Source organism: Diabrotica virgifera, chromosome 2 (assembly GCF_917563875.1).
Source record: "Diabrotica virgifera virgifera chromosome 2, PGI_DIABVI_V3a".
Lineage (NCBI taxonomy): Eukaryota > Metazoa > Arthropoda > Insecta > Coleoptera > Chrysomelidae > Diabrotica > Diabrotica virgifera.
Window position 1 is genome coordinate 36951619 of NC_065444.1, and position 23920 is coordinate 36975538.

The 23920-nt window shown below is 33.0% G+C and overlaps 1 protein-coding gene across 1 annotated transcript in view; it reads left to right on the forward strand.

The window, feature by feature from the left end:
* Positions 1–23920, forward strand: part of LOC114327407 (probable chitinase 10) — a 127095-nt gene that overhangs the window by 31840 nt on the left and 71335 nt on the right. The window contains exons 8-16 of the mRNA XM_028276017.2: positions 4897–5202; positions 8435–8558; positions 13084–13391; positions 14086–14254; positions 14314–14576; positions 14634–14861; positions 15352–15660; positions 23170–23389; positions 23540–23786. Coding sequence (XP_028131818.1) covers positions 4897–5202; positions 8435–8558; positions 13084–13391; positions 14086–14254; positions 14314–14576; positions 14634–14861; positions 15352–15660; positions 23170–23389; positions 23540–23786 — 2174 coding nt within the window. The remainder of the gene's footprint in view (positions 1–4896; positions 5203–8434; positions 8559–13083; positions 13392–14085; positions 14255–14313; positions 14577–14633; positions 14862–15351; positions 15661–23169; positions 23390–23539; positions 23787–23920) is intronic.

The window sequence follows — 23920 nt, forward strand, 5'->3', positions numbered from 1 at the left end:
ATTAGATAAACATAATGATATACATAGACTTGACAAAATTCGTGCTACATAATTTATTAACGCTTCGGTAGCTCTAGTCTCAGAGAATTTAGGTAGTGAGTTCTTACAATAATATTTAAGCTAAAGAAAAGAAATTATTAATTTTTGGGCGCCATTAATAGATCAGAATCTATTGCTATATATCTATATAAGAATTACAAAAATGTTACGTAAAATGGTATCCCTTTGAATAGTAACGGTACTTACCCTTGGTGTCTGTGGTAGTCTGCATTTCCTAATACTATAAAGATCATAGATGGATTGTGCGAATAGAAAAAGACGACATAAGTTTAAAACATAGTTATCATTTATTCAGATAGAAAATTGTTAAAAAAACTGAGTTGGTTAGAAAAGTAAAAAAAAAATAAGTCTTTCGCGTTTCATTTTAAAAGTTCGAAAAAAGAAAAAAGGAACGAAACAGTTTATTGGAAATACCTGGTGATGATCTGTTGTTGCTGAGCTGCTGGAATCTGGTTAGCTCGCAAGAGCTCTGGTTGTTGAGGCGAACTCACTTTCACTTTACAATTTTAGATTTAAAGTACTGTTACATAATTGTTATATTATACGAAAAATAAAAATTCCATAGTTTTTTGTTTTATGAAAAGAAAGTAACTGCGTCCTTGATTATTAGTGATACATCTCACTGACTTGATAATAAAACATACTTTATTTAGACCATTGTCTTTAATAAAAAAAACGGGAACCACGTTCCGCGAAGATTGAATTAAGTTCTGTCTGCAAGAGACATATTAAACGGGAACTACGTCCGCGAAGGTTGAATTAAGTTCTGTCTGCACGAGACATATTAAACGGGAACTACGTCCGCGAAGGTTGAATTAAGTTCTGTTTGTACAAGACATACTACACGCCGTACTAGAAAAAACTATTCCTTTATTGTACCGGACACAACACAAAGAATATACCGGTATGGTATTTAAGACAACATATCGCACTTGCGACTTTCACGACAGAATCTTTAAGATCCCATTCTGCCAAACTCGGCACAGACAAAAAAAATGCACGTCTTCACTGCATGGCCTCTAGAACTTAATTAAAATTCTTCTTGTCCTAATCTCGGACAAGATTTCTTTCTCTCCTAAATTCACCTCCCTTTTTGACAGCTATAACCCACTTTGACCAATAGTCATCATTCCGAACATTTCCCTACCAATCGGATAGTTGGAAAGTAATACTTAGGCCATCCTATTTTGGTCATACGTTTCTTTTTCGGCCAATCACCATCGCTGTCCTTTTTGTAACCATTTAAGGATTTCCACGAAATTTACTGCGTTGCAATTTCTGTGGAGTTCCTAGATTTCTATAATTCAAACACTTAGCAATATCTCCTATTATTATTTTATGAGACACATCCTGTTGCCAAGTAAACAACTCCTAGGAAATGTGTCTCCGAAGCCCTAAAATCTCTTTGTATCTCTACTTACTGCAATAGCCAAATGACCCAATTAGGCATCTAGAATTTCGTAGAATATTAATCTTTTCGCTTTTGCGGGTGGTCTATGAGAAACGCCTTGGGTGTCACATTACGTCGAATTTCTATCTATAACGACAGGGTCGGACTTTGCGATATTTAGGCTGTGATTTTTGAGTCTGTTTCAGTGAAAGAACTTGCGAGATTGGTATGGTGTTGATACAAGCATGCAGTAGCGTACTGATAGATCAGCGAGCCCTGGTTCCAGTTGGGATGCGGGCCCCCGCCCAAAACATTAAATATAAATCAGCATATTATATCTTAAAATATATCATAAAAACTCAAGCTAATTTATAGTCCATTTAATCACGGTTTTTGCTGTACATTTTAAAGAACTGCTCGGATTGAGATGAAATTTGACACACACACATAGCTAACATGTCAAACAAAAAAAAATTGATACCTATTGTGCCGATGTGCGCTTCTGCTCTAGGTATGTTTTATTTCTTCTCGGGTGAAAAACATACGTTCAAGATAAGTCCAAAATTCGATAAACTGACTAATTCTAAGCGACCTTTAACTCCTATAGAATTTTTTCACTAAGTTAATACTTTTCGAATTATTTGTGAGTGAATATGTTCATTTTTCAAAAAAAAACACGTTTTGGAACGGTTTTTCGCAAATACCCTCAAAAAGTATGTTATTGAAAAATATATTCTTAGCAAAAATATAGCTTATAAAAAAGTGAAAAATATGGTGTATATACGAAATCTTTAAACCCAGTAGGTCATGAAATGTAGGTTCTTATTCGTCAAATTCCAAATCGAATATTTCAACGTGAAATAACTAAAAATTAATAAATTTTCGAGAAAAAGTCATCACTTTTTTAATATATTTTTGTCATTTTTTAGTTTCTAGCATCAATATTAACTATGTAACGCTCAAAATAAAGTTGGACACTTTTTTTGGTAAACAAATCGTAAAAATCACCTCCTAATTAGCTCCAAATGAAATTAATCGTTACCTTCACAAGTTACTTGACTTATGTATTGCTTATATGATCTCTAAGTTTTACCGCTTCAAAGTGCTCATTTTTAAAAACAATTTGGTTTTAAATTAAAAAAAAATTATAACTGAAAAAATTTTGTTTTTTTAAAATAACTTTATTAATAATTATTGGTGATACCAAAAATCTTAACTACTATAAAAAAATATAGGTTTTGCTATTGTGAATATTTTGGACTTTTTGTTTTCCTGAAGACTAAAATTGGTTATAAGATATGACTGTTCAAATTTTGCATACACTCGTGATTAGTGACTCGTTTAAGCCCATTTGACTACAGCCTTTTCAAAAATAGGCACTTTGAACCAACGAATCTTACATATCTTATAAACAATAAGTAAAGTAATTTGTGAAGCGGTAATTTCATTTCGGATGCTAATAAGAAAGTGATTTTCACGACTTTTTTACCAACCAAAAAAAAAGATACCAACATTATTTTGATCGAAATTTACTTACTTTTGATGTTAGAAACTTTTTAAAAAAACAACAGACTATTAAAATAGTAAATTAATATTTATCCTATCGTTCTTCGTACTCACATGATTGATCACTTTACGCCAGCCGTTTTTATAAATAATGAAACTCAAAAATGTTCTACATCCAAAATTCCAGTCATAATTAAAAACCTTATGATTAAAAACCTCATTAATATCGAAAAACTAACACAGCTTTTAAAAAATTAACATTGGAATAAAATTTATATCAACAAAATAGATTCTGAAATTGCATAATATGATACATTTATAAATAAGTTAAATAATTACATGCAAACCACTAGGGAGATAAAACGCTTAAAAAATATATAAAAAAAACCCTGGATAACGCTGGGGTTGATATTTTTTATCAAACGACGAGATTTTCTCAAAAAGAAATTAGTGTCTATGTAGGTATAGTGTCTTATTATTATTATCCTCACCACTATTGTCTATATTTAGAATTTAATTTCAATTTTTAAGAATTACTCACCTCTATAAAAGTACAGGCTGAATGATGACGGTTCAATAAACACGAGTATCGAGTATTGGGATTATTTTTATGGTCGTATAAAACTTGCAATGCATATTTACAACTTTTTAGTTTATCTACATCTTATTCATGAATCTTGCTAATATACAAGTGTTTGAGTTATCACGTGTAGGCAGGCCCTATTGGTTAGTCTTTACAAATGTTGAAACATGGGCTTTGGAAAGCAGGAAAAACCTGTAAGGAACTTTACAACAGGGTTCCCTGTATTTCAATAAATTTTGTTTTCAAATTTTTTGAGGAATTTTTATTTATAGGTACCTACACAAAAATTAAAATCTATTTAGCAGTTACATTTCCTATGTATGTACTTGTGTAGTTCAAAATGTCCCCATCAAATTAGAAACAAAAGAAGCAAAAAGCGCATTAAAGCGGGCCCCTGCGGAGCCCGGGAACCATGCTCAGTACGCCACTGCAAGCATGCTATTTAGTGTGGCACTGAATAAAATTAAGACGGATATGATAGTAACCAATGTTTTGAAAGGTCATATGAATAAGAAGACAGATCTGTTATTAAAAATAATAGTGATAGGTACCACAAAAATTAGGCCACTCTTTAATACATCATCCCATGAACAGGGACCTTCTTTGAACCAGTGTTTGGAGGTAGGTAGGGTCTAATTTTATTTTCTATTATATTATTTCGAAACAGGGAACTCTGCGAAAAATGTTTGGATGGATGTTACGTATATGGCTTAAAAGTAGTATGTATATTATACAAAGAAACATATATCACTCATCCGGAAGAAAAGTATCCCAACTCATAAAACAACTTTTTTCAGGGGAGACAAAAATAGATTTTTTAGATCTTAATTTAACTGTAAGTTTTAAACGGTAACTACTAAAATTTATAAATTAAAAACAAAGAATATGGATAAGTGAATGTTTCTAATTATGTAAGAGGCAAAACAAAAAAAACTATGATATCTGATATAAAAAAGACCAAATTTTTGAGTTATGTCACTTTTCTTGTAAAATATTAGTAATTTTTTAAAATTAACAAAAAATACCTAGGACACTTCTCGAAATACAACGGTTTTTGTGTCAAATAACGATAAGTTCAAGTCGAATATCAGAGTATAACTGAAAAGTGTCAGTCTTCCAGAATAAAAGTATTAATTCTACCGCCAAAGGAATAATGACACTACCGCCATTTTTCGAAATTGGAGGTAAAAAGTAATTGGAAGTAAAATAGGATTCTTGTAGTCAATTTAACAAGATAGCTAAATTTATGCATTTTGAGTTGTGTCACTTTTCTTCCGAATGAGCTATATGCTTTTTATTTTTGGAAAAAATCTTATTTGATTTACAAAACTTGACCATCACTGTTATATTTTTGCAGGACTATGCCGTACAATTTTGGCTACGAAAAGGTCTTCCTAGTTCAAAACTGATTCTGGGAATCCCGTTTTACGGAAGATCGTTCACATTAAAATACTCCAACGAAACCGAAATTGGTTCGCCGATTATTGGGCCAGGAAGAGAGGGATTTTATACTAAAACTCCAGGACTGCTGGCTTATTTTGAAATATGTGAAATGTTCCTGAATGAAGGATGGTTTAAAAGTGAGGATGCCTCTGGGTCTCCGTATATGGTAAATGGAGATCAATGGGTTGGATATGATGATCTTGATAGTATTAAGAGAAAGGTAAATATGGTTTATTGGGATTATTGATAGCTACCTGCTGGATACGTTTTCTTACCTGGTTTTGTGGGTTTATTTACTCATATATCCACATTTTTTACCTTCTTTTCTTTGTAGTTATTTCCGTTATTGTAAATTTAATCTATGTATGCATGAACTTCTTGTAAACCCTTCATGGTTTCGCCAATTTTGCTCTTTGACGCTTGTTCCATTTTTTTGCCATAGTCATAATTTCATAGAGTTCAGAATGTTGTAGATATAAGCTATTGATCATATTCAAAATAAGATAGCTAAAAGGAACTACAACGTTAACGGGGTTTTATTATTTCATATGGTCAATGGACATCTATATATGAAAAAACCGCGGAGTGCTACCATTTAAAGGGGTGCGTTTTTGAGAAACTGGTGAACTAGTCCCTGGGCACAGGTTACATTAGACTGAGTTCTATGCACTTTTGGCACAAACATATCTACATAAAAATTGTTCCTGGTTAAATTTCCTATCTAAATATCACTTTTTAAAGTCAATGATGCTTTTTTTACAAAAATATATTCAAAATAAAAAGCACAAAGAATCTCAAAAGTAAGAAATTTTGTTTTTTGTCCCATAACTTTTGTCCACGAGGATATAGGTATAGACATTGCCTTACAGAAAAAACCTACATATTTCTTCTTTAAAATATTTTTTAGTAGAGGTAATTAGGATTTATAGTTTTCGAAATATGATTTTTGAAAGTTCTCCACTCACAGCAATTTTGGGCAATTTTCCTTGTTATTTCGCAAATATTGTTCCGTAACTTTTTTCTACGTAACTTTAGGTATATGCAATGGTACACGGAATAGGAATAGAAATCAATTACCTTTAAAATGGTCTACTGTATAACGTTGTACGACTTTTTTAAAGAGATTATGGTTTTTCAAGGTTTTATACCTTTCAACGATTTTTTATAATATAATATAAAAATAAAATAATATTATACAATATATTATATTATATTATATATTATATATTATATAATATATATTATATATTATATATTATATATTATATATTATATATTATATATTATATATTATATATTATATATTATATATTATATATTATATATTATACATTATATATTATATAATACCTAATATAAAAAAAAAATTTTTACATTTTTTACAATTATTTTTGAAATTTCTCGTTATAACTTTTTTTCTTCTGCATTTAGGTATATATTATATTATGTAATAAAAAAAGCTTATTTTGTTTACTGTAAAATGATGTATTACAAAAAATTTTAGGATTATTTTTTAATAAGATATTATTTTTCAAAATGTAATAAGTACTTGCAACGATTTTGGATTTTAGGACTATTTTTAAAATTTTTCATTTTTCAACTTTTTTTTTCTTGTACATGAATATACTATATATTGCTCAATAAAGAGGGCTTACTTTCTGTTCTTTAAAATAGTGTATTATCTATATTTAAATAATGGAGACCGAGTGATTCTTTGATATTTTTTTAACTGTATTATTTAAAATTATTTCTTTTACAAAAATTACATAAACATTAGTCTTAGAAAACATCACTTTAGTTAAAATTATTTAAACGTTGACATTTAAAAAATTTTCAAAATCAAAGTCCATCTCTTCGTTAGCATTAGCTTCAATATCTTCCTCTGACACATCAGTTATAGAGTTCCCACAATTAGTACCCATGAACAATGAACATGCACCCTATGCAGAATATTGAACAACTAATTCCTATCTTCTTACAACCAAAGCAAAGCAAAGCAAAGCAAAGCTTGTGGTGCAGGAGCTTTGACAGTAAATATTGGAATTAATCCATATTTTGAAGTTTGCCCGGCCGAGTCAAGTGGATCCAAAGTATTACCTATAAAAAATAAGATTCAATCATAACACACAATCACATAAAAAAGTTATAAGAAATTTAAAAAATAATCCTAAAATCAAAAATCGTTGCAAGTACTTATTACATTTTGAAAAAGCATATCTTATTCAAAAATAATCCTAGAATTTTTTTATAATACACCATTTTAAAGTAAACAGAATAAGCTTTTTTTTATTATGTAATATATACCTAAATGAAGAAAAAAAGTTATAATGGAAAATTTAAAAAATAATCGTAAAACATATAAAAACTCGTTAAAAATATAAAATCTTGAAAAAAATAACCTCTTTAAAAGAAGTCGTACAACATTATACAGTTGAACATTTTAAAGGTAATTGATTTCTATTCCTCTTACATGTACCATTGCATATGCCTAAAGTTACTTAGAAAAAAGTTACAGAACAATATTTGGAAAATAACAAGGAAAATTGCCCAAAATTGCTGTGAGTGGGGAACTTTGAAAAATCATATTTCGAAAACTGTAAATCCTAATGACATCTACCAAATATCATTTTAAAGAGGAAATATGTAAGTTTTTTTTTTCGTGAAGCAATGTCTATACCTATATCCTCGTGGACAAAAGTTATGTGACAAAAAACAAAATTTCTATCTTTTGGGTTTTTTTTTGTGCTTTTTCTTTTGAATATATTTTTGTAAAAAAAAAGTATCTTTGACTTTAAAAAGTTATATTGAGATAGGATATTTAACCAGGAATAATTTTTATGTAGACGTGATTGTACCAAAAGTGCATAGAACTCACCCTAATGTAACCTGTGCCCAGGGACTAATTCACCCATTTCTCAAAAACGTACCCCTTTAAATGGTAGCACTCCGCGGTTTTTTCATATATAGAGATTCATTGACCATATGAAATATTAAAACCCCGTTAACGTTGTAGTTCCTTTCTATAGTTGGGGATATTCAATAGCCTAATAGATGATATATCTATAATTACTTTTTGTAGATGATGATAATTGTGCAGATGATCATCAGCAAAAAATGTTTTTTTTATTTGTGTATGTTGATTGATTTGTATAGAGCTGCAACCACCTCCAATAAAAAATTATATCCGTTTTTGAGACAACCTATGGGTCTATAAAAAATAGGCAAGATTTGTAGAAGCCTCAATTATATGTGTAAATTTTTAAAAATTTTTAAATAAAACGAAAAAATGACATTTTCGAGTAGAGCCAGGGATGAGGATTGGGGTAGATGGCTCTTAATTACATGGAACTTAACAAATGAAACAAAAATTAACTCTGGGAGTGAGGGCATTTTGCCTATCTTTCGAGGACAAATTATATTGATATTTATTACAAATTTTATTGATATTTAAGGTTGACTATGCAAAAGAACATAATCTTGGAGGCATAGCAGTAAATGCAGCAGATTTTGATGACTTCAAAGGTCTTTGCGGACCAAGATGGCCTCTTATGACACTTGTTAATAGCGAAATAAAAGGTCAGTATTTAAATGTAATTGAAAATATCAATTGTTGTAATTTAGTGAAATTAAAACTTCCGTTAGTTTTGTCTTTGATTTACATTTATATTTTCTGTATAACTATAAAAGATATTTTCTTTAGTAAGTTATATAGGTCAGGAAATGAAGCATTTTGGCTAGCAATTTTTTACGCGGAACGCTGAAATTACTTGAAATTTTCACAGAAGGTAGGGAATAGCGCAAGGATTATTTTCTATATCATGCCGCTGTACGCTAAAACCTTTTGACGGTTGCCACCCCATCTCGGAGGTGTGAATTTTTCATTACATTTTAACCACGGAAATCAACGGAAAAAGTAATTTTAAGAAAAAAATGTGTTTTTAAGTTTTCTAAAAACTAATAGTTTTCGAGTTATACGTGGTTGAAAGTAACAATTTTTCGACGAAAAAATCGACTTTATTAGAGGGTTTTATGAGAATAACTCGAAAAATATGTATTTAATCAAAAAGATTATAGATCTATTAAATTACTTATAAAAATTACAATGTTATTAAAGGTGGTTTTTAAGGGTTGAAATGTTATGATTTTATATCCTAAAGCATAAAACGATCATTGTTTAACCAATCAAATAAAATTTTACCCTTATTAAGGTTTACAATGTTTATATATATATATATATATATATATATATATATATATATATATATATATATATATATATATATATATATATGAAAATTACTAAGTTCTCGGGAAGAACCGCGTTGAGAATTTATAACTCGACGTTTCGGCACCCTTTTTGGAGCCATTATCAAGAGGGGTATGGTTCCGTTCGAGTTCGGGGTCTCAATCTGCCTACTCCCCTCACTCGTGACGTACCAGTAGTGTCTTGTTCTCTAGGAGAACGGTCAAGCGGCACTGAGGTCTCAATCTGCCTACTCCTCAGTGTCGAGTGACGACCTGTCTTCGCCTGTGTAGCTCCTTTTATACTCTCAGTGCGCGCGGGAACTGTATGCGCGGGAGAGGCCTGAGTGGGATCGACTGACGTGGGGATTCGCCGAAGCAGCGGTCGCCATGTTGCCGGCAGTCTTTTGGCGTCATCGCGTGTGTTTAGGCTGTGAGGGCGTTTTTCAATTTCGATGGCTTCACGGATGATTCTCGATTTTAAGGAGCGGACAGGGGCGATGGTTTTTGCTTTCTCGAAATCTATTTGGTGACCTGTCTGAATATGATGTTGGGCAAGGGCTGAAGTAGTGTCGGAATGTTTTACAGATATGGAATGTTCGTAGATACGGTTTTGGATTCGTCGGTTTGTCTGTCCTATGTATGTCCGTGGGCAACTGGAACAAGGTATCTCGTAGACACCATGGTCTTCATTGGGGATTTGGTCTTTTACGGATCTGACAAGATTGCACACATCTGTTCACACACATATTCAGACAGGTCACCAAATAGATTTCGAGAAAGCAAAAACCATCGCCCCTGTCCGCTCCTTAAAATCGAGAATCATCCGTGAAGCCATCGAAATTGAAAAACGCCCTCACAGCCTAAACACACGCGATGACGCCAAAAGACTGCCGGCAACATGGCGACCGCTGCTTCGGCGAATCCCCACGTCAGTCGATCCCACTCAGGCCTCTCCCGCGCATACAGTTCCCGCGCGCACTGAGAGTATAAAAGGAGCTACACAGGCGAAGACAGGTCGTCACTCGACACTGAGGAGTAGGCAGATTGAGACCTCAGTGCCGCTTGACCGTTCTCCTAGAGAACAAGACACTACTGGTACGTCACGAGTGAGGGGAGTAGGCAGATTGAGACCCCGAACTCGAACGGAACCATACCCCTCTTGATAATGGCTCCAAAAAGGGTGCCGAAACGTCGAGTTATAAATTCTCAACGCGGTTCTTCCCGAGAACTTAGTAATTTTCATTTACCTGACCGCGGAAATCTTTCCGAACATATATATATATATATATATATATATATATATATATATATATGTTTAAAAACATAAGATGTAGATCTTTGAAACACACTCAGTGAACCAAAGATCCAAGGTTATTGGTTTAACGACCACTCGTACGAAATCAAATAGATGAAATAGAGAATGTGGAAAAATCCCCTTACGAAATGGTGGATGTGTGAATTGTTCGTAAGGGGATTTTTCCACATTCTCTATTTCATCTATTTTATATATATATATAATTTTTGACAATAAGGGGTAGTTTAAACCCCTAAAAATAATCAACGCCCTTGACTATGATATAGAATATGAAGTACAGGGTAAGATAATTCTAATCCCAAATATTTATTCAAATCGATGCAAGCCGAAATCAGTCTTTTAGGATAAATAAATGTTTTATATATAGCTCCAACAAGGGTAGTTTTAAGGGTTAAAATATTATGATATTATATCCTGAAGCATAAAACAATAATTATTTACCTCATAAAAATCAAATGTTGACCATATTAAAGTTTAAAATGTTATTTTATAATTTTTTACTATTAGGGGTAGTTTTCACCCTTATAAAACCAAACGCGTACAACTGCTCAATATAGAAAATCAACTAGAGGGTGAACTGATCCTAATCCAAAATTTTTGTTGAAATCGATGCTGGACGAAAAAATTGTGAGGTTTTGCCAGTTTTTCAGCTTCATTTTCTGGCCTAATAACCAAAATAGAATTAAGACATTATTACGGAATCAAAAAATTTATATGTTGTTCGTCAATCTACCGAGGGCCTACGATAGCGTTCTACTAAAGAAGCTGTGGCAATTATTGCAAGAATATTAATATACATAGAATTAATAAAAACCGTCAAAGTACTATGTACTATACAATCACCCCTAACAAAAATAAAAACAGGGACACAAATAACAACAGGATTTGTAACATCAACAGGATTAAAGCAAGCATGTTGCCTGTCCCCTACTTTATTTAAGTATACCCCGAAAGTGCTTTAAAAATATGGAAGCAACAATGTAGAACAATGGAGACGCTCAACTTTACAGACGATCAAGTAATAATGGCTCAAGATTATATTATGACGATTTAAACTATATGGCTCGAAAATTAATTGAAGAGTATGATATACATAGGTATGAGGTCTAAAAGTGAATAAAAAGAAAACCGAATACCTACTTGTGCATTGAAGGAGAACAAATAGATCTCATATTAGATGGTATGACCACGATAAAGCAATGCTACTAGTACAAATATGGGAGCATCCATAAACTACGTCGTTGAAAAGGGGGAGGGGGGACTTTGCTTATTACGACGGTATACGACAGGGGAGAGGGGGCTATAAGTGCAGATCCGACGTCGTTTGAAGTTCACGAATATAAAAAAATATACCCCACTTTAGAATGAAAAAGAATTTGTATATTACTTTCATCGTATACTTTTCATTTCGTTTTTATCACTCACAGCCTTAATAATATTGCTAGCAGTTTTATACAAAATAACAAACAATAAAACTTTGCCCTATGTCTTTAAACAAACGCTTCTATACAGAACAACGTCTGGAAGCAATAAATATTAAACTGTTCACTTATTTACTGAATACTCTGTGTGAAAAAATTCTAAAAGAATGAATAGAAATAAAATATTCTATTCTATTTAGTTAGTACATTGTATCTATTTATACTTAATAAAAGAAATGGCATTGAAATCAAAACAAAATAAGTATCAAGATTTATATGATGCAGTTAAGAAAGCATAGAAACTCCGATAAAAGTGTTGTCTTTTGTCTCTATAAAGCTGATTATTAGTTGTACAGTGAATTGAGAGAGTACGCGGATATTAATGAGCTACATAGTAATAATACTGATTTGGATACTGGAAATCTGGGAATAACATGGAATTAAAAAAATCACTAAAAAAGGGGGGTCATGAGTTGCAACTGCAACGTCGGTATGAGGGGGGGTCAACTGCAAACGACGCTTTACGACGGAAAGGGGGGAGGGTATTAAAAACTCAAAAATTTTTACGACGTACTTTATGGATGTCCCCTATCTAGATATCAATATGTTGCACGATGGAACATTAGACAAAGCCAAAAAGAGAAAGAAATACGTCAGGTATAAAAACCATAATAATGTTGAAACAGTATTTTATGGGACCAATCTATCAGCAAAGAAAATAAAAAAAGAAAATAAGAGACTATAGTGAAAAGTATCAATAAAGCTGTGAGGTATAGCCACTGAACGTTATGGATTTTTGGAGACGAGCAGCAGAAAGATCTAGAAGAGAAAGGATTTTTAAGTACCAACGAACTCATTAGAAAAATAATGGGAATCAAACGAACAATCACGGATGATTTATCACCAAAGCAACTTATCAGATTCGACCATATTATACAAAGAATGGATAAACAACGAATACTAAAGGAAATAAAGAAACATAGAAGAGAGCCTATGGAACAACCGGACGCAGTGGCGATTGGAAGTCGGAAATCAGCGGAGGACGTTATAAACCGACATGTAGTAGTAGTATAATTAAGACATTATAAAATATTTAAATAACTTAATATCTTATTTGTAGGAGTCAATCCAACGTTTCTAACTGATGCATACACAAAACCTACCAAACCATTTGGTGTCTGTGACTCCTCAGGATACTACAGCGATTCTTCGAATTGTGCAGCATTTTACGTCTGCAAGAACGGACTAATCTATCACCTGTCATGCGGACAAAACCTCATGTTCAATCCGACAAACGGAAAATGTGACCATGTCAATCCAGAAATGTGCCGACCTGGAGAGACTGTCTTTTTGGCCAGTAGTTTAAAGGAAATTAGCTTAGGTGAAACGAATTTAATAAAGGAGAACCTGGAAGATGATAGAGCAAAAGTAAGCATCTGTATTATTATAATATATTCTTTGCAGTATGTTTTTTGTTCTACTTAATTTTCTTTTGTTGCTCTCTTTTATTGTTGTTACAAGGATTTCTGCTTATAATAGTTTTAAATATTTATTTGTTTTCTTCTGCTTAGATTTAGTTCTATTTTTTATTACTTCATCCCTTTCATTATTTTTACATACATTTCGACATTTTTATTTTGCTCTCTTTTTATCTCTATCTTTTTATCCATCTATTCTCTCTATTAGTGTGTCTGTCGGTGTTTTAGCCTCTGCCTGTGTCCTTGGTTTTTGACTCTATTTCTATCTCTGTCTATGTCCCCTACTCCATTCATATCTGCTTCTCTGTTTCTATCTTGATCTCTACTTTTTATTCTGTCTAAGTCTCTGTTTCTGCCTTTGCCTCTGTCTTGGGAGTCTGAGTTTCTGTCTTCTCTATTTTTGTCTCTCTATCTATCTCTGTATCTGGTGATAAGGTATCTTCTCCAGTGATAAGGTCAAAGTCAGGTGCTTTCTTTGGATATTTGTTTGTTTTAATTTCGTCATACACTTCTTTTGGAGAAGTGGGTATAATATTCAGATTTTCTGGTTCTGGTCTCTCTTTGTGCTACCATCTCCGTCTCTAGCATTGTTTCCAACTCTGTCGCTGTCTCTGCCTCTACCTACTAATATGAACTTATTCTAGGTTGTTTGTTACGTGACCAATTGGGCTTTCTACAGAAAAGGAGAAGGAAAGTTTGTACCAGAGCATATAGACCAAAGACTATGTACTCACGTGGTTTATGCCTTTGCGAGTTTAGATCCAGAGAAGCTCTTGGTGAAGGAGTTTGATCCATGGGCAGATTTGGACAATAGTAAGTACACAATTTAAATTCTCCTAATATTTTTGCCGTTAATAAATAAAACTTTACAGACCTTTACGAAAGAATTACCTCATTGAAGGACACCACTGTACTACTATCATTGGGAGGCTGGACAGACTCGACAGGTGATAAATATTCCAGATTAGTAAGCGATGGTTCCGCTAGGAGACGATTTGTCGTTGGAGTCGTAGGTTTTCTACGTAGGCACAAATTTAGGGGGTTACATTTCGACTGGAACTACCCCACCTGTTGGCAAAGCAATTGCAAACGAGGACCCTCTACAGACAAAACCAACTTTGCCAAAATTATACAGGTATTCATAAAAAATGCTATGTTCCACAAGACATCATTAATCATCCCTGTATTTTAGGAATTAAGGAAAGAATTCGATAAGCAGTCACCCCCACTGGTGCTAGCAGCTGCTATATCTGGATATAAAGAAGTGATCGATCTGGCATATGACCTTCCAACTTTAGGTGCAAATTTGGACTTCTTTTCGGTAATGTCCTACGACTATCATGGAGCGTGGGAGGGGCATACTGGTCATGTTAGTCCTTTATACGGAAAACCTACTGATAAATATCCTCAGTATAATGTGGTAAGTGAAAATTATTTCTGTATATAGATTTTGTTTATTACTTTAAAAAACAAATATATTTATATACAAATTCGGAAAAAGAAGAAATTACAATTTCTTCGTCATCTAGCTACGTCCGATAGCGTCTTACCATCGACTTCTAAGGGCCAATTTCAAACAACAAAATTAAGTTGGCAGGCTATTGCGCGGTCCAAGGCAGATGTAATTCAAATAGAGACACATCCTGTTCCTGGATAGTTTTATTCATTCTCATCACATTTATAAACCCAACCACTGTTTGCTTTTGCAGTTATTAGTGCAAGTATGTACTTCAAAGTTCACTGAAGATGAACTGATAAGTCCGAAACGTTCGTTTTGAACAACTATTGTAATCTATTTGGATTTTTAAAATAATACTTATACCTACAAATTACAATAGAAGTTTTTTACTTCGATATTAAAGTTTTTTAATATGCTTTACTCTGTTTCTCTTATAAATAAACTTTTACAGAACTTCACGATGGAGTACTTAGTATCAAAAGGAGCTCCTCGGCAGAAACTTCTCTTAGGTGTACCATTCTACGGCCAATCGTTTAGCCTAATGAAGAAAAGCGGGTATGACGAAGACGCACCCAGTAACGGACCAGGAGAACCAGGAGAATACACGAGACAACCTGGATTGTTAGCTTATTACGAAATATGTAATAGAATTAAGAATCAGCGATGGACAGCGCATAGGAGCAATAGGGAAACTGGACCATACGCCTATAATGTTGACCAGTGGGTGGGATATGAGGATGTGATGTCTGTAAAAGAAAAGGTAAGTTGTTTTGATATGACAATCATGGACAAGGCATGGGCTTCTTTACTGTTTTGAGCTACAAGGGACCAATTTATTCTGAATCTATTCAGACCATTTATTCAACTTATAGATTCTCTTGCTACACATATTGTGCTGATATTCGCGTTTTTACATCTAATATAACGACAGTTAAACTGCAAAACCTCGTAAATCGATTTTTGGTCCATTATTACTTTTATACTTTGTTGGTTTATACTTTTACATATCTTTTAAACTACGAAAGCTTGTAAGTCAATATTTAAATTTAATGCTACTAGCGACATCTACAAAAACCTCATAAGTAAGATCTTAAGTTACAAAACCTCGTAAGTTGCATTTTTATGAGACAACACCTCGTAAGTTTAATGAGAGTTTTAAGTAACAAAATCTCGTAAGTCGCTCTTTGGCAAAAAACAATATTACTGAATTTTACTTAAGGAATCGTTACCTAAAAAGAACCCTACACACACAAAACGAATAAATTGAATCTTACATAAAGAAGCCACAATTTTTTTCGTCTCTCCTCTAAAGTTACATAAAACTGACTTACGAGGTTTTGCAGTTTAACCGTCGAAAAGCATATTTTTTAATACTGATGTCTTTTATAAGAGTAAACAGTCACATCTTGGAGGAATTCTCTATTGTTGCTAATTTTGGTCCGCCCTGGGTATTTCATTTTCCCTGTGTCACCCATACCTGGGAGGCATTCCCCTATCCACCTGGAGGCACCCAGCCTGGGGAGGCACACGGGTTAATATATGTATATTAATACATCTTCTCCAGGTTAATACAGTGTTAAATTGTTAAAGTTTTTTAGATAATATTTTTTTCCATAATCATCAGTACGATGGTGATTATAATTACAATCTGGTCATAAATTAATAATGACAGATTAACCTAGATTTAATTTAACCTAGATTACTAATATTCCTTAAAATTAAGACCTTAGCCTATAAGGTCTTTTCTAAACTAACAAGATTGTGCACTATTCTAACATGCACATGCGCAAAAGCAGTATACTCTGCTTTTCACTATCATTCAAACTAGTTCAAAAACCTTTATCCTCTTCAATCTTCTATATTGTTCTAAAGCTATTTCTTCGTCGCATTTACGTAATTTATTATTCTAAATATATATTAATATTATTCCCATTTAGAATAATAAATTTCAATCTTCTAGTTTGCCCTGTAGTATCGAGGAGCTGTATTGCTTTGATATTCTCGTGCCTAGACTTCCTGCCATCTTCTTGATGATTATATCCACAGTTTCCATTCTTAGGTTCTTATAGAGGTCACTCTTTGATACGTACCAAGAAGCATGTTGAAGCAACTAATGTTTCTCAGTATTTTGTTCTGGAATCTTTTTATTGTTACACTGCTTGGTCTAGTACACCTCCATAGTGGGCATCCATAAGTCCATACAGGTTTCAATATTTGTTTGTAAACTAATAACTTATTATGGATCGACAAAATGGAGTTTCTTCCAACTAGCCAATACAATTTTTTATGCCTTATATTTAGTTCTTCCCTTTTTTTCTTGATGAGCCTTCCAGGGCAGTACTACATCTAATGCTATACCTAAATACTCAGCAGTATCTGCATATGGATCTTGGATGTTGTTGAGTGTAACTGGTACATATTGTATTTTTTGTTAGTAAAATTAACATAAACAGATTTAGCTTCACTCAGCCTGATTCTCCATTTTTGTGTCCATTTATGAATTTGGTTAACTGCTATTCGGACCTTGTTGGCGACCTCTTCACTAGTCGTCCCTACGGCTTGGATAACTGTATCATCGGCAAAGGTAACAACTGTGTTTTTTTCCAGTACAGGCATATCACACGTGTAGACGTGTATAGTAGGTATATAGTCCATTCTTTCACGGTTTTTGCTCTAAATTTTAAAGAACCGCTTGGATTGACATGAAATTTGGCATACGTATAGCTTACATGTCAAAGAAAAAAAGTGATATTGTGCCGATGTGTGCTTTTGCCCTGGGGGTGACTTTCACCCCCTCTTGGGGGTGAAAAAATATATGTCCAAAATAAGTCCGGAAATGGGTAAACTGACTAATTTTAAGTAACTTTTGTTCTATAGAGCTTTTTCGCCAAGTCAACACTTTTCGAGATATTTGCGAGTGAATATGTTCATTTTTTAACAAAATAACCACATTTTTAGACGGTTTTTCGCAAATAACTAAAAAAGTAAGTATTTTGTGAAAAAAAACGTTCCTAGCAAAAATATAGCCTATAAAAAAGTAAAAAAAATGGAGTACGCGTTGGGTATCTGGATCTCGTAGAACCAGAGTTATAGCCAATGAAAAATAGATTCATATTCACCAAATTTCAAATAGAATATTTCGACGTAAAATATTCAAAAAATTAAGCACTTTTTGGGAAAAACCCATTATAACTTTTTTAAAGTGTTTAAAAAAAGCTTTATTTCTGTTTTTACAAAAAGTTTCTAGCTTTAAATTTAAGCAAGTTACGCTCAAAATAAAGTTGGTCGCTTTTGTTTTTGCAAAAAAAAAATCGGGAAGACCACCCCCTAATTAGCAACTTAAACGAAATTAATCGTTACCGCTCCACAAATTATTTTACTTATGTTGTTTTTATGTGATCTGTAAGTTTCATCGATTTAAAGTGCTTATTTTTGACAAAATTTGGTTTCAAAGTAAAATTTTTAAAAATTTAAATTTTGAAAAAGATGCTTTTTTTCAAAATAACTTAAAACTTTTTAGAGATACCAAAAATCTCGAAAAACAAAAAAGTCAAATTTGCTTTTCTGAATATCATATATTTTTTTGTTTTTCTGTTAGACAAAAATTTATTGAGGTTTGGTGTTTCTAAATTTGCATACATTCGTGATCAGTGACTCGTTCAACCCCTTTTAAATACAGCACTTTCAATAATAAGGACTTTGAACCGATGAAACTTACAGATCATATAAACAATATATACACGAGTCAAGAAATTTGTGAAGTCGTAACGATTAAGTTCATTAAAAAGATACTAATTAGGGGGTGATTTTCTCGATTTCTTTACCAAAACCAAAAGGGACTAACTTTATTTTGAGCGTAACTTGTTTAATTTTGATACTAGAATTTTTTTCTATAAAACAAAAATGAAGCTTTTATTAAACACTTTAAATAAGTTGTAATGAGTTTTCCCCAAAATGTGCTTCATTTTTGGTTATTTCACGTTAAAGTATTCTATTTGGAATTTGACGAATATGAACCTATATTTCATTAGCTATAACTCTGCTTGTACTAGGTGTAGAGCCGTGATATATACACCATTCTTTTAAATTTTTTACAGGCTATATTTTTGCTAAGAATGTATTTTCGACAAAATGCTTACTATTTGAGTTATTTGCGAAAAACCGTCTAAAAGCGTGGTTATTCTGTTGAAAAAATGAACATATTCACTGCCAAATAACTCGAAAAGTATTGACTTAGTGAAAAAACTCTATAGAACAAAAGTTACTTAAAATTAGCCAGTTTATCGATTTCCTGACTTTCTTTGGACGAATATTTTTTCACCCCCCAAGAGGGGGTGAAAACCACCCCCAGGGCAAAAGCACATATCGGCACAATATCACTTTTTTTCTTTGACTTGTTAGCTAGGTGTATGCCAAATTTCATGTCAATCCAAGCGGTTCTTTAAAATTTAGAGGTTTTGCAATATTTTACCGTTAATGAATGGACTAATAGGACCGGACCCATCACACTGTCTTGAGGAACACCTGTTCTAATTTCTTTTAAGTCTAAAAAACAGTCTTCCTGCTTAATTCTAACATGCCGTTCATTTATGTGTGACTGTAAAAGTTGTGAGTACTGTTTGGGTAAAACTTTTTAATGTATGTATTAAACCTTCATGCCAGTCTGTATCGAAAGCCTGTGCAGCATCAAGGAAGACAGTTGAACAGACTTTCTTTTCTTCTAGAGATCTTTTGATAATATTTGTGATTATTTGCACCTGGTCGATTGTTGAGTGCTTATTTCTAAACCCGAATTGATACTATATTCTTCTTCTTTTGGTGCCTATTCGTTTCGAATATTGGCAATCATTCTGGCTATAATTATTTTAGAACTGATGCCTTAAATATATTAGTTGTTGTTGTGGAGAAACATGGTTCTTTAACCATGATATTCTTCTTCTCCCAATTAAGCGCTTTCCGAATACTTTGCCTTGAAGGATTACCTTCAGTAATGATACCTTCAGTAATGATACTATATTGATAGATAATAATAAAAATTGTGCCATAACAATATTATAATATGTTTTGTTATGTATATTTGACCGATTGACCAACATTATTTGACCCAAAGATCTATATTAAACCGGATATTTTACTTATCTCATTACAGCTGTCTCACAATTTCCAATTATCTTTCCCAAATTAGTCATTAACAATTAAATACCTATTACCTTCATTTAAACAAATAAACGCAATGTGAGATACGGAAAAATTAATCACAAATTCTACAAAAATGTAAATTAATATAAGCCGAAGGTAAGGTTGTCCTGTCAATCAGTTCGTTTGTTTGGGTTTTTTTGTGTATGTGATAGAAGATGCAATGCGGAGTGGTTTTGATAATATTGGTATGTTAATGTTTTCTATAAAATGTTATAATAATTTACTGTTTTTATTAATTTATAGATATTTTATAATTCTATACTGGATATACCTCTGTACAGTGTGTACAGGATAGCTTCAGTTTGAGTTCCTCGGTTTTAGAATGTTTTTCCTTAATTCTTTTTTGTAGGTATATGACCTAGTTAGTCCAGTTTTCCTCAATCTTTAGTTTCTTATTTTATCATACTTTTTAGATTCCATGATCTGCTTTGTTACTGTTCCTTTGCTCCATTCAGTTGTTGCGCCCATCTTAGTTCAGTTTCTCTTTTCGATTTTTGACATCAGTTCCTCTGCCTCTTCACATCTTGAGCCCTTGTCAGGTCGTGGTAATACTCTTAATATTGTTAGCTTGCTGCTTACATTCGCTGAAATCCTGTGCTAAATGAACGGTTTCATGCTTCATGCTTCATGTAGGTATTTTCCTCCCAGAATCTTCATTTGGTCTGCCCATAGTGTTGGAGATCTTTTTCTTGTTTTTGGCCTTCTACCTTTCCTTCTACTACCAATAATTCCACAGTACCCCCTTTTGGTATGCTTGGTTGACATTTTTAATAGCCTGCCTTTTATGTTAAGCTCTTCCAGAATTTACATGTTGTTTATGGACGGTTAGTTCCTGTTAGGACTTGTTTTATCTCCACAGCTTGTTAAGTCCAGTTTTGCTTTTCCTGTCATTTTTCCCAACTGTCGCATCCGTAACATGTTTGTCTATTGTTTTAATCTGTTATCTATTGTAGTATTGTTCGTTAGATATCAATAATGTGGGTATATGCCTGGATCCCGCGTACCAAAGAAAGTTGATTAATAGCAAGCTGAAAATTTGTTAATAGCTTAACGGTGTCTAGTCGGACAAATTTTGATGTACGGGAACACTGGAACAGGGGAAGTTTTAAGTGTGGAACAGTTTAAAAATTTGGAACGTCAGATTACTAAAACGTTCCAAGTATTTTGTCGGACAGAACATCCAATTGATTTGTTACCCTTTCATTAAACTCTTATGCAAAAATCAGACTGCTATTACTAACCAACATGATTCGTGTCATTTGACATGTTCTTCGTGTTCCACTCATTAAAATACCCAGCTGGTGATAAACACCAGTGTGATTTTTGCATGAAGTTTAATGAAATGGTAACAAATCAATTGGAAGTTCTGTCCGACAAAATACATGGAACGGTTTCGTAGTCTGACGTTCCAAATTTTTAATCTGTTCCACAATTAAAACTTCCCCTGTTCCAGTGATCCCATACATCAAAGTGTGTCCGACTAGACACCGTTAATCTATTAACAAATTTTCAGCTTACTATTAGTCAACTTTTTTTTGGTACGCGGGATCCAGGTCATAGATATTGAGTCTCTATCCACTTCCAATTTTATTTCTCTATTTATTTCCTTTTTCCAGAGAATTACAAAAAACTCTTCGGGATTTCATCAATCGATGTTTAAAGAACTACCTACCTTGGCAACATTCAAATTTTCAGTTTTTCACATAGTTTTTGAGGGTTAAAAATGGCCGATTTCGCAATTTTTCAATTTTTAATCGCTTATATGTCAAAAACTATCATTTTTAGAGAAAAGTCACTAAAGACCTTTTCTGTTTGGAATGATCCAAAAAACCTAAAAAAGCTTTTTTCTATGCAAAAAAGTAATTTTAGGAAAAAAACAAAAAAAAAAAACGTTTAAAAAATTTTTGACCACCTTTTGGTCCTGGCAACATGCAAATTTGTTAAAAGGAGTCCTTTTTGAGTAAGATTGTGCAAAAAATCCAAATCAGAATATTTTTCCTAGCGTATGCGCAGTGGCTTTCTGGACTATAATTACTACTCGTTAATTTCGTTAATAAAATATATTTATAACGTACGTATAGAACATTAGGGTAGGATTGATGACATTGATGTAAGATATCTGGTAATACATGAATGAATACTACCAACGATCGCGTGGATTAGGAATAATTATATTTATTAATATGAAACGGACCTATAAGGATAGGAAAGCTCGCTCAGCTCACCAGCGGAAAAGACATCTAGGGAAATACGTTCAACGCTCGTAAAAGGATAGGTAAAACGAAAACCGTCGGATTCGTTCAACACACCAAAACGACAGCGGAAAATAGTCGGGATAACTCACCTCTTATACCTCGTTGTTGTTTATTATTTTTCGATCAACGCTCCAAGAATAATAATCAACTAGGCTTTTCGTTCCGACTTTTATATCGTCCGAGACGGTACAAAAACAGGTTTTACTAAATTCATTGTCGTACTCTAGACGATAAAATTATATTATCGTCACAGAATATATTATTTAATTCGGTTTTTATATCTTTATTTCTGGTGTGGACTCTCAATGTGCATCCTTTTGTTTTCCTTAAACAGTTCATTTCGGCGTATTCTTTGGCTTTCTTGTTTTCACACCAACCAAGTTTCACCATCATATACATACATAAGTTTAATTTTTGTTTCTTTCATTGTTTTAGTTTGTTCTTTGGATTATGTCAGATACCATCTAATATTTATGTATCTTATTGATAATGTATTTTTTCTTCCTCATAACTTGTGTCACATCCTAAAAAGTTAAACTGCGATACTTGTCATACGGGCTTTTTCCTTTAAAAGCTGTAACAATTGACATTTTAACTGATATTTTCATAGTCATTTATATTTCTTATATATTATAACTTTTTATAATTGTTGCACATTTGAGTCAAATGGCAAGTTGTAAATAACCATGTAGGATAAGTATTCTAGGTCATTTTCTGTTTTTTTTGTAAGATAATATAGTCATTTGCAAATAATAATACACACAGCCCTTCGAGCACTCGTATTTATCTAACTTTAAACTATCTAATATTTCTAGGCCACCTATATTAAATCCAGAGGTTTTGGAGGAGCTGTAGCATGGACTATCGACCTTGACGATTTCAACAACAGATGTTGTGAAGGTTCTTTTCCTCTTCTAAAAAGCCTCAACAGGGAATTGGGCTTAATTGCCGACAAACCTACCCAAAGCGATTGTACCAAGCCACCACAACCTTCAACTCCAGCTCCACCAGAAACCACCACTGGCATTGACTCAGGTAAAATAACATATACATATACATAACAAGATAAGAGAGAACAATATTATATATCCTTATCGTAAACCGCGTTGTAATAATACAAGATCTGATCACTGGTTAACTGGTCCGTCTTCATACTCCTCATAAATATCTTTATTTGTATACCAGGTGCTTCTAACGAACACAACCATCACCATGAAGGTCAAACCAGTCAAACAACTCAGAAAACAACCACTGCTCCTTGGTGGACTACCAAAGTAACAACTACAAAAGCACCATCTACAACTGCTTGGTGGGAAACACCTTCATCAACAAACACTTGGTGGAGCACGCAGAAGACTACAACTGTTACGAAAACGACGAAGAAGCCCACCACTACGCAAGCATGGTGGATGTCTACAAAACCAACTCCCAAGTAAGTTACCACCAATGTATCACTTTTCCTAAATGTTTAGACCTGTGTCAGATAGGCAATTAAAAGAATTCCTCCTCATCCTCATTCCTTGATCCCTTGTCAGGACGTGGGGATACTGTTTCTTGGAAACTTTC